Source organism: Amblyomma americanum, chromosome 6, assembly GCF_052857255.1.
Source record: "Amblyomma americanum isolate KBUSLIRL-KWMA chromosome 6, ASM5285725v1, whole genome shotgun sequence".
NCBI lineage: Eukaryota > Metazoa > Arthropoda > Arachnida > Ixodida > Ixodidae > Amblyomma > Amblyomma americanum.
The window spans coordinates 34,398,894-34,411,285 of record NC_135502.1 but is presented as its reverse complement, the minus strand read 5'-3'; the positions used below and the strand labels follow the sequence as shown (position 1 = coordinate 34,411,285).

At 48.7% G+C, this 12,392-nt stretch overlaps 1 protein-coding gene across 6 annotated transcripts in view; it reads right to left on the bottom strand.

The window, feature by feature from the left end:
- rols (zinc-RING finger and ankyrin repeat domain-containing protein rolling pebbles) overlaps positions 1-12,392 on the bottom strand; it is a 300,381-nt gene that overhangs the window by 22,673 nt on the left and 265,316 nt on the right. For 3 of the 6 annotated variants that reach the window (XM_077669033.1, XM_077669034.1, XM_077669035.1), the window contains 4 exons: positions 4,878-5,066; positions 3,337-3,429; positions 2,660-2,770; positions 1,884-1,949 (listed from right to left, as the gene is read on the bottom strand). In XM_077669033.1, coding sequence (XP_077525159.1) covers positions 1,884-1,949; positions 2,660-2,770; positions 3,337-3,429; positions 4,878-5,066 — 459 coding nt within the window. The remainder of the gene's footprint in view (positions 1-1,883; positions 1,950-2,659; positions 2,771-3,336; positions 3,430-4,877; positions 5,067-12,392) is intronic. The other 3 variants (XM_077669036.1, XM_077669037.1, XM_077669039.1) reach the window with 1 other exon arrangement.

Sequence of the window (12,392 nt, the reverse complement as noted above, 5' to 3'; positions counted from 1 at the left end):
GCGTGCTTTTAAAAACGTAGGTGAGTGTATTAGTCCAGGATGACTTCTCCGAAGTCCGAACATGCCTGCAAAGCTGAAATTATGCTGGTTGTTTTCAGTGCTCCTCTAGGAATTCGTTGCTTACTTGAGTGCAGCAGGTATAGGAACCCAGTGCTGGCGTTAGGTAAACTTGGTGTGGAAATCAACCAAAACGCCAGCAGATGGGAGACACTTCTCTAAAAATTATATTGAAGTTGCCAAGCTGTGTTCAATTATTCGTTGTTATTCTCTGACTAGGAATGGCAACCAAAAATAACGCTCCATACACTAAGCCACTGCAAATAGCAAATCTGCAAAGTGCCCTTTGTGATGGCAGTAGGAGACAACTCCTAGCTAGCAAACCATGCTCCGCTGGATACCACAGTCTGTGGCTGCACTACACATGCACCATTTCTTGCCTTTTCTAATGCGGACTAAGAAGACATTACTGGGACCCTGCAATCATTTTGATGGCCATGTTCTAAAGCAACAAATTAGTAGAGGTGGTCTCTGTGAGTATCTGAGTCAAATTTTAAAGCTCTGTGTGGACCCTATAATTTACAAATAATATTTAAAAACTGCTGCTCGCAACCAATTAGGGCGACACCTCACTGCACTTTCTTAACCGCCCTTACCGTGATGACGTGAATGCATAGGCAGGCTGGGATAGCCTTCTTATTGGGCGTTCCCAATTGATGCGAGCAGGATGGGGTGCAGGGTGTAGTGCCGACCTGCTTTCTTTTGTTTTTTTTCTGGAACATCGGAGTGCATGGGTTGAGGGAGAAAGGAGGAGCATCATTTTTAATCGCCGATATCTTCGGTGTTAATGAAGCTAGCTTAAAAAAATTTGCGGTGCGGCGATGAGTGATAGAGTACCAACGGCTCATATGCTTTTCCTAACCTCAGTAAATATGATTTCATGGCCCGTTTAATGTTCCTAATATGTCCCTGAAAACAAAAAAAAAACAGACAACCCACAAAATCGCACAACATTGTATGGAAGATGATAGGTTGACCAAACAATGCAGACATGTAAGGCGTATCAGGTGCTCGAAACACACATGCAGCATTTCAAAAATCATCGCAGCACTTTGCACTGTTCAAAAAACAAAACAAAAAGCCAAAAGCGGCACAAGACAAAATGGTGCAGTGAGAATCCTACACCATGCATAAAAGTGCAGTGCGCATTCACAAGAACGCATCGCGTTGGAATTGTACACGCGCTGTCTTCAAGTTCCTCTTGAGCACACAAGCAGCAGTCAGTGATTACGATTATTTGCCACAGTAATTATGCGTCATATGCACGCCTCTAAGACTAGCATCAATATGTTATTGCTTCTCTGGTCATTTTCCTCTACTTGCGGATGTTTCGCCACATTGCCAAGAGCTGATGGTGGCTCATAGTTTAGTTTTAAGAATATACCTGTACGCATTCAAATAAACTGCAAACAATTCCAGCTGTAGAGTTAAAAAAACAACAGTGCGTTTCACTCAGAGTAAGATCTGGTGTGGTAAGCAATGCATGAAAAGTCACATCACAAAACACATGTACGTGTGACATGACCCTAGTGGGTGAGCAACACTGTGACCCCACTGCATGCGGCAAGTGGGTGTCCTCCTGAAGCATAGGGGGGCTACTTTGGCGATTGAGGCCTATTACTATGCAGGCAGCCAAAATACTACGTCACGTGCAGAACTGGCGTGTTGTGCAAATTTGGGTGAGCATCGGACTCACACGAAGAGTCTTCAAGGAGCCCTGTGCAGCGCATGCGTTGTTGTGGATCACTACGGATCGAGCAAACACTGGCGTCACTGCAACGCATGCCTCTCACTGTACTTGCCAAAAAGGTGCGACTGATATTTACCTATGGTCCAGAGTGATTTTATTTTTCTGACCATATTCATTGGCCAGTGCTGGACCTTGGCCAAGTCTGCCGGGGTGAAAGACAGCAGTTTCTCACGACAGTGTTCACACTTACGTTTTGTAAGATCAACTGCGACGCACAAAGGCACAGATTCTGATAATAGGGCATTACAACAACAGTCACAATACGCCCGCTACTAAGACAAAATTCCTAAGGCGTGCGTACTGGTATTAAACAAGTTCGAGCCATCAATTGGAACTTGGGCACGCCTCATTATCTAGTAGTTTCAAAAATGACCTATTCAAGACAGACGTCAACTTCTCTTCCAAAAATTAAAAAAAAAGCAATAATTACAGGAAAAATTTAAGTAAGAACACTATCAGTTCCCACGCAACCTTAGTAACATGAAAACTCTGATGCACTAAGCTTTGATGTCGATAGCACACCTGCTGACGATGCATAGGTCGTTAGTCAAGCCTGTGAAATACAGTGTGACACTGCTGTGTTTGAAAACTTTAATGACACAAACGTTTCCAAAAGCAAACAAAAGGAACAGCGTTAAAATTCCACGTACTCTAACTTTTTTCAGGCATTGCAGCATATCGAGCAGATTGTACACCCTCCCGTCTCAGAACTACAGATGTGCCACTTGCGTATGAGATTTAAACCACCATCCTGACCTCTGTTTCAAACACTACCGAACAAGCATTGTGTGAGCAAGTCATTACATTTCAGTGCACCTTACGTAATTAAACGAGAGCAAGTCAGCTCCTTACCTGACAAGGCGTTGTGGTTGTCTACGCTAACCGTTGAAGGCCTTGCCATCTTCCGGTCTTTCCAGGAAATATGGCTAATCTTTGGACTGGCCATGCCTGACGCCGGAGGACCTGAAGAGTTGCAAATAGTACCCACTCCTGTTAAGTGCTCTATCGGATGACCTCGCCGATAAGATGCTGGAAAAGCGGGCGTGATACCAAATGTTGGAAAGAATTGTTTCTAAAACAAGTACATCGTTCTGCACCATTTCTTGTTACAGAGTAAGAGTAGCGGTCGCGAAGCCCAAATTCTTGGACAAATCCTGGCTTTCGTCAAAGGCTCCCGCGGTCGCAAAACCTTGCTTACCATTTCAGCTGCAGACAATGAAACATTACAGATGAAGACAGCTGCTGAAGATTAATGAAGCAAGACTTTAGCGACCAGTGGTAAACACTTACTGCCATGTAGTGTTGTCCGTTAGTTAACGTGTGCGACTCAGCTGACAAGAGAACAAGCTAATATTATGATTTGCATTCGCCTTGTTTTTGTTTAAATAGAGTATAGTACACTTCCAAACATTGATCGGTCTCTCAACGAGTCACATGAAAACACAGGAGAAATTCTACCGCTGCGTATCTCGTTCAAATTCTATTCTGTACCTTGCCTGAAGCCTTACAAGCGATCGTTGTTACTGTACCTCTCGTGTGAGGGTTGCGAGTCTGCATGAACGTCGTGAAGTGTCCATTGGTCTTCATGCGAGGCCTGGACTGGTTGCTTGGAGCCTTGGCGGCTGCAAAAGAGATTGATAGGAGAAAAAAATCATGGCGCGCAGCACTTGTGCTGTGGCTAAAACTGTAACATGTTAGGTCACTGTAACCACTGCACCTAAGACCCTTTGGACATAACAACATTTAGAGTTGCTGTAAAGCAGCGGTACAACAGAAAATACTGTGATCGTGATTGCCGAAGCAGTGACGCTTTCACGATTCAGTAACTTGTGCCTCGGACGACAGACGTGTCATGAAACGATTTATCCAGTATCATGAGCCATGCTGGGTTGGTTTCTTGCGATCACGCACTTTCTAGTGCAAAAGCACTACTCCACTAGCAAAGCTAAAAACCCGGGATATGTGTGAAACCTCAACCTTTGACAGAGCGCCAGCGGCGGAGCAGTTGCTCCGTCAACGCGCTGAACTGGACCCCCACCCCCTCTCACCCTCCCAACTCGATGCACACATCCTAGGCGTACGGCGGAGCGCCTACGCGCCCAGCGCCGCGCCGTGCCAAGCGTCGAAAAAAGTCATACACCTCCATGCTCCCTGTGCTGGGGCGTTCTCCCTCTCGAGCCGACCGAAGGAATTTCAAGCGTGAATTAAGGGGATTTGGGGGGCGCTGAAAGGACAACTTAAACCGCGAAGAAACGTTCCAGGAACCTGGGATAGGTTCAAGCCATAAAGAAAAGAGTCCCCGAGAGCCCCCGCCGTCCTCCTATTGTTGTAAACCGGACCCCGCTTCCGACGCGCGCGCAAGCGCGCGCGCTCAGGCGCGGATATCTGACATGGACAGATATCTGCCCCTGCTCGCGCCTGCGCGCGCGTCGCGCTTTGCGCATGCGCAGACAGGACCCAGCGTACGCCCGTGCGCGTAGGCGCTCCGCTGGTACGCGTAGGATGTGTCCATCGAGTTGGGGCTTAAGACTGTGCATGCAGTTGCCTTTGAGGGGGTGTTGCCTCAAGTGCTTTCGCACATCATACTCTGTTTAACTACGTTAAAACCCTACCTTTTTTTCTTTTGATTCCAACTGATTTTTTTTTTAACATTCTCATTGCCGGTTGTTTGAGCTTAAACGTCAAGACGAGTGCGCGAAGCGAACAGCACGCATCTTGAATGTGAGCCGCAGTCACTGCATTTTGGCGCTGGGGCATCATTAAGAAACTTTGCTCGTGAACATTCCTGCACTTCTTTTTTCTGGCCTTTCCTCCTACACGACCACGTATATTCTACGTAAAGGGCTCGCAGAGCATACCAAACCGCGTGTTCTCATTAACGTTATGCAGCCATTTTAGGGCCAGGACCGGGACCTAACGAATTGTGGGGGCTTGGTGCCCCTTGCTTGGTCGAAAAAGCGCTGTCCTGTGCTGTTCCGGAACAGCACAGGTCAGCGCTGCCATGTTTGCTGCGCCATGTTTGCGTGCGGCCGCACGCACGCAAACATGGCAGCAGAGCTGACTAACTGACCTTCGGCGGCGCAGATGGGACATCCGGGCCCGTCGGCGTTGAGCATGCAGTAGTAGCAGCGCTCGTGCCCACAGTCCTCGGTGATGCGGCGCCGCTTGCCCTTGTCGAAGGGCACGTGGCACGTCGGGCAGCGGCCGGCCGTCGGAGACACCACCAGCTCGTCCATCATCTTGCGCACCGTGCGAGGGTCTGCGCATGCGCGAAAACAAAGGCCAAGGGAATAAGGCACGTGTAAGCAACGTACGCGCGACGTGACACCTCATGGACGCACAAAAGGGAACCGACAGAGGCACAACGTCGATCGAATAAAGAAACACTGGTGCCGCCTTGTATGCTTGCTATGTGGTTGGTTCAAAGTGCCTGCGTAGGAAGACGTGCTAACGCAATGTGCCAGAGCGATTCGCTTTCTGAGAAACGGGTTTTGCACATCCAAAGGATCCAGCGCATCGGTAGACCGGATGGAATACGCGTACCGTAATACGTTGTGGACAGTGCCGAAGTGTACGCCCGAGGAAGAAGCTAAAGGGTGTGCTCACTTTCCCGGTCTCTCATGGCTGGCTATGACAGTTTTATCAGGCTGCACCAGGACAGAGGAGCAGGAGAATGCGTAACGTGACGTCAGCAGCCAACACCGCCAATAAGGTCGCCGCTCGGAGAGCCTGGGAATTTCATTGAGAGAGGGCGACCAGAAATGTTGGCAGAAGTACGGACTACGGGCCTGACGTAGCGCTAGCTGGTGCCGTGACGATGCTGCAAGCCGCAAATGGCGCCGCAGTGTTGTGGGAGACCCACGTGCGAAAAGCTCGCACGAAGCTCACTCTTTCGCGCGCGCAAATTTTTTTAGGAGCACGAAGAGCACAACAAATCCTCGAAGGTATTTCTGACGGTAAATTCCTGCGCGCTTTGGGTATCGCTGTCTCCTGTCGCAGGGTGATCTCGCTTGTTCCCTGGATCCGGAACTGCGTTCAGGTATCTGCCTTTTTCCTACGGGAAAAAAGCGAAGGGCGTGCAACCGTGACTGCTTACAACTTGCAGAGGGCGCTGTCACTTTCGTTACGACTGAACGGTCATGCTCAACTTAAGGCGTACTGCCTTCAAGCGCCCTTGCTTCCTCCTTTCCTTCTCTTTATGGCCGAAAGTATCATAGCAAAAAAAAAAAATGAAACTTCAGAAATATTGGTGAAAAGTCGGCGAGAAGAAAAATATCCTAATTATCAACAAATAGCACATGAAACACCACATCGCGCTATCAGGGCACTTAATTATAGAAACCAACAACAGTAGTACACAGGATGTTCTTTCGGGCTAGTAAGTTCATTTGAATAAGAGGTAGTACTGCGCGCATCAGACAGGACAGAAGACATAGAAACGTGGTGTCGTTTTCGTTTCAATGTTTCCTGTCCTGTCTGATTTCCGGAGTACTACCTATTATCAAAAGAAATTTTTATCGTGGATGTGGGGAAAAGGAGGTATTAAATGTAGTCTTTTTTTTTTATGGAGGGTTCAGATCTTCATCACAGGTCTGCAATATCTCCACCCAAATCAGCTGGCTTGCCATGCCTGCTGCCAAAAGCAGGGGTGGGGGGGATTTTGCAGATTGGGATACCATTTCTTCGTTTCTTAGGAATTTTCGTTCAGTATCCCCTTTTTTTTCATCGCTTTGATCCCGTTGGATTTCGTGGGACGGGCTGGGGTGTCGTTATATTTTTGCTTTTCTTTGCCGTTGGGTTCCAGACTCAGACATGCCTCTCTCATTCCTCTCAATGGGCTAGATCGCTTGCTCAATTGCCACAGTGATATCCTCTTCATACAATCTGAATTACCAAAGACTGTCATTCCTGTATTTAACACAACTTCCTCTTTCCATCCTTGAGAACACCACTGCAGATTGCTCGAGGTGGTAGCGTTGTAAGAGCACCAGTAAATGACCGGTTGTATCGTTCACAGGCGGACTTAGAGTGAGAACGTAATGCTTGCAAGACAGAATTAAGTCGCCGTAGTGAGATAGCTATGAGCTCATATGGTATCCAGTTACGCTGTTCGGTTAGCCAACGACGATATTAGTTTTGGGCATGAAACAGCTAGGTTTCAACACCATCACAAACGTGAAAACAAATAGCTTCGCGCCTTCGTGTTCGTACATTCGCCCATTTTTAAACAAACTTCCTTGTGTGTTCTCACCGCTGTAGAGATTCGCAATCTTAAATTCAACGCAGCCTGTTCGCTATCATTCTATTCAGCCAGCATCGAGCTAAAAATTGCCTCACAATCCGTCCTCGCAGCAGGTATGCCGCGAGATGACCCGAGTCCAGGTCCGCACCGGTTTATTTCGCAAAGCTCTAGATTGCCTCCATCAGGTGTGGTCAGTATAGATCGCGCCATCTCGCGAGCTGGGGAGAAAAAAACAGAAAAGAAAAAGCGTTCGCTGCGTTTTCTTCGAGCAAAGAGCAGACCGCACTGCGCACACTGGCTACTGTATTGTTTCCCAGAGGAACAGAAGGCGATTCGCAGCTATAGCCCCAACCCAGCTCTCCACGAGCAAAAAGTCCGCTGCAGGCAGCATCCAATTCAATCTAGACGGCGCGGGTCAAGCCAGCCGGGTCCGGAGATAGCGGCTTCACTCGATCAGGCTGGAAAAAATAAAGAAACAGGCAGATCGAGGAAAGGGTGCTGCGCGACCTCCCGTACGAAACGCCGCGCGTGAGCCTCGAAAATTCCCGCTCAAATCTTCCCGGGAGCAAAGTAAGCGAGCAAAAAACAATAGGACAAAGGAGAATAGGCGGTGGAAGCCCTGGGAGCACGCGCAAGTGCGGCACAGAGGAGGCCTGGCTTCCTCTGAGCATGTCGCGTGGAGACGGCATCGGCGGAATCCTTTTACGAGCAAGCGAAGCAAAGCGGACGAGGAAAAAGAGGCAGATCGAGCTGGATCGACACGCACCACGGCGGAGGACCAATCCGAGGCGTTGCAACCCCCCCCCCCTTTTTTTTTTCACGGTGGCCTCTTCCTTTATTTCTGTTTTTCTTTGCATTCCATTTATTTTCCATATTTTTGTTGCTATACCGAAGCGCGGAGATAGCAGCAGGAGAAGTTCCGAGCTACTCACACAGCTATATGGAACCGTGTGGCTGGAGGCGCCCGTGGGTATAGCATATGCCGTGTCCGTTCCCAGAAGTAACGCGACCTCTCCAACCTCGTCTCGCGCAGACAAAGGCAGCCGAGCACATCTAGCTGCTCGCTTCTCTGTGCTGTGCGTGTGCAGCTCGAATCCGCCGCTGCTGCACTGTGCGCTCGCAGAAGACGGTTCACTCCAATCGGGCTCCGTGACGTCTGCATTTATTACTCTTTCTCGGAATATAGGAGGGGGTTCGCATCGAAACAAGAACGTTTGTCTGTTCTTTCGCTCGGTGGCGCTGTGTGCTTCGTGAATTGTCTATGGCCGGTTTGTTCCCGGCACCAGCAGAGATTGAGCGCTTGGCAGGCAGCACGAGAACGTACGGAGTTCACAGTGTGCAACCAGACGGTTTATCTTCAAAGAACATATCCATGAAGGGAAGCGCGGTGGAGGGGGGGGGGGGGTAGAAGAAAAGACGCTAATGCTGAGTAGGTGAACAAGGATTACGCAAGCTTGCATCGGCGCTCAAACGGTAATTAACGTTGTTGCAATCGAGTTACTCATTGGACAATAAAATCAACATACGAGTACACTTGAATGCTGGGCAAAGGAAAATAAACAAAAATGATGAAAAAAGAAGGCAGCTCGAGCTTTTGGGGGATCACTGAGAGAAAGCATCAGAACAGTGGCGTAGCCTGAAATTTTGTTTGGGGGGTGGGGGGCTCATGTTGCAGCGTAGCCTCCTCATAGAATTTGTGCAAGGATCAAACGCAACACTAATAACTGCATTGTCATTGCCACTGACAATGCCATTGTGTATTAGATAACGCTACGCACTGTCTAGACAAGTGAAATATGTATTTTTTAAAATAAAGGAATCTCTTCGTATGTCTTAAAAAACGTGGCAGACATGATTACAAAACATAAAACTGAGCAGGGGACAAGACACAGGCAAGAAGCAAACAGGACGAGCTCGTCCTGTTTGCTTCACTTCTGTGTCTTGTCCCCTGCTCAGTTTTATGTCTTGTAATCATGTCATACCATCCCCTTCTCGTTCACTCGCGGCACACATAACCGATACCAATGCTTCCATGTTTTTGCGTGTTTATTAAGTAAAGAGAATATCACACGAAGTCTAGAACTATATCGGTCCGGAAACAGCAAAGCAGTGCATGCCGCTGATATGAAAAACGTAAAGGCCATGAAATTAGCAACTACAGGACAAATATTTTAATGAATGTTTGTCGTTCAAGAGCCTTTACATTTTTGTACATATGCAGCGGTCGGGGAAAAATCTCAATGACGCTGTCCTTCGTTCCAGTGTACTGCGCAGCAGCAGCTGTCACCGGTCATGTATTGCGAGTAATTGCACCGAAATTTTAGTCGCAACAGCGAGCCATCGATAGGCCGTTGAAAGTTTGTGTTAGGATGGGGCTCAATGCGTTACATGACCCCAGGTGCATGGGCGTTGCCACGAAATCCAACCCGAGTTAGCAATGTTCGCGCCAAAATGTCTTTTCTAGTCTGAAAAAGACACTGTAGGTGACAAAATCCAGAATGACTTCCGGCGCAGGTGGTTGTTTTGGTCAGCGGTGCGTGACAGTTCGAAAAAATTCGGGGGGGGGGGGGGGGCTGAAGCATCGTAAGCCCCCCCCCCCCCCCCCCCCCCCACCCCCCACCCCCCCGGCTACGCCCCTGCATCCGAACGACAGAGGCTCCTGGCAACAAGGAGTTCAGTCGCAGTGCTAAGGAGAAACATCTGCTTACAGGCCTGAAGAAATCACTATTCGGAATTCTGTATACCCTTCACAAGAAACCAGACCACCTTGCGTCCTGCCGGCATATCTAAGTTTGTGCGTGTATCCAGGCTGATTCTACCTTTTGTCGGGTGCGCTGTCATGGCGACGAAGCCCGCTGTCTGGCGCACCAGCTGGTTCCACAAAGGAAGGAGCGTTATTGCGGAAACTCTGTCCCACAAAGAAACGGCACGGTGGAGTGGTGCACTGCACCACAGAGAACGAGTTGCGCAGGAGCAAGGAACGTCGCGCTAACATATGGTAGTTGTTGCTTACGACGCAAGCGAGAGTAAGTACCGACATGTGCGACTGAAAGCAGAGTCGCTGCTCGACGATGTGCGACAGCAAAAGGGGAATTATTAAGTATAGAATTAGCAGCGCAAATTCACATACAGTTATGCCGGAAAGCCGCCGCCTCCTACACAGCACATGATGCCGGCCTGCCGTTCAGGGAAGATCTCATATAATAATAATAATAATAATAATAATAATAATAATAATAATAATAATAATAATAATAATAATAATAATAATAATAATTGGTTTTGGGGGAAAGGAAATGGCGCAGTATCTTTCTCATATATCGTTGGACACCTGAACCGCGCCGCAAGGGAAGGAATAAAGGAGGGAGTGAGAGAAGGAAGAATGAGGTGCCGTAGTGGAGGGCTCGGGAATAATTTCGACCACCTGGGGATCTTTAACGTGCACTGACATCGCACAGCACACGAGCGCCTTAGCGTTTTTCCTCCATAAAAACGCGGCCGCCGCGGTCGGGTTCGAACCCGGGAACTCTGGATCAGTAGTCGAGCGCCCTAACCACTGAGCCACCCTCATATGTGCCGAATTCAAATATTTCGAGCATATTACCTTTTATATTATTTACGCATAACAACACCAACAAGCAACACCCTTTCATATAAATCTAATGCTCTGAGCCATGTATATTCAAGGGCACCGCCACAACTAAAAAGAAAAAGCCAAAAGAAACCCCATAACTGTTGCTAGACACGCAGGCGTCACAGGAGAGGGAAAAGTCAGACGAGCTTCGAGTTGTTTTTTCAAGAGCACGATAAACGCAGATGTCACTCGAGACGACGGAGTGTAGATATCTGGGCGCACCGCTTCCGGGAGCTCCGGACCGCGCGCGCCAGTTGCTGCGTGCTCTCCCGCATCTTACGCCGAGGTCCCCCGCTAGATGGGGTCAGTGGAGGTCGCTGGGTCCACCGGCCAGTTCGACACCATCGCAGTGGCAATTCGCGCTGCGCCATGCATAACGGTGCCACCGGCCTCGGCAGGGCCACACAGATCAGCGTGCCTTCTGTCCACTCCTGAGCTCCGAGACTCCATGCCCTCCCCATACACACACGTTTTTTTTTTTTTTTTTTTGTCTGGCAACCGCGTAGCAGCAGCAAAGGCTCGTTCGCCAAGAAGACAGTGCGGAGGGGACGCAGTGCCTCTAAAGATACGGTCACAACAAGGGAGTCCGTAGTATACAGGGCGTAGTGTGTGCGTGGTGTACCGGTCCCTCGCCTTCCCAAGCCAGGCTGCGCGAGACCTCCGGCACCGCGCGGGTGCAAAGTTCGCGGCACTGAGACCTCGACTCGCTTATCACGCGCCGCTCAAGCAGCGGGGTCTCCACGACAATAACAGCGCCTCGCCTCGACGCCGTGCAAGGCCTGGCGTAGAAGGATTGCGCTGTATGAAGAGGAGCTCTCGCTGTACTTACGATACACGCCGTGCACTGCGCGTTTTGAACGAGAGGATAACGGCAACTGGGGCGTCGCATGACGCTTTGGTGTTGACGAAAAATATTCGCCGGACGTTTCTCTGCGAAGTTACACTGGTATGAGCACTAACATGCATGGCATGCAGTCTCAAGGTATAGTATAGTATAGTATAGTATAGTATAGTATAGTATAGTATAGTATAGTATAGTATAGTATAGTATAGTATAGTATAGAGGGTACTTTTTGTGTGCATGCAATTTTTTAACAGCTGTGAAAGATATGTTTGTACGGGCTGTACACATGGATTGTACGACAAGATGGGAATTATGCCCGTGATAGAGCGCAGTTAAAAATCACTAATTAACTAAACCAGAAGTAAAAGTAATTAATAAACTTTCAAATTTTTGCCTTGAGGGTGCATGATTTACTGTGATATTAAAGGTGAGATAACTTCTTAAAAAGTTCTGAATCGGCCTGAAGGTTCCAGGTAAGGAACTTTTTGAAAAAGGCGATCTTTTAAATTCTTTAATAATAATAATTGGTTTTTTGGGGGAAAGGAAATGGCGCAGTATCTGTCTCATATATCGTTGGACACCTGAACCGCGCCGTAAGGGAAGGGATAAAGGAGGGACTGAAAGAAGAAAGGAAGAATAGGTGCCGTAGTGGAGGGCTCCGGAATAATTTCGACCACCTGGGGATCTTTAACGTGCACTGACATCGCACAGCACACGGGCGCCTTAGCGTTTTTCCTCCATAAAAACGCAGCCCCCGCGGTCGGGTTCGAACCCGGGAACTCCGGATCAGTAGTCGAGCGCCCTAACCACTGAGCCACCGCGGCGGGTCCTTTAAGTTGGCTTTTCCACGCTGCGCATGCAGTAA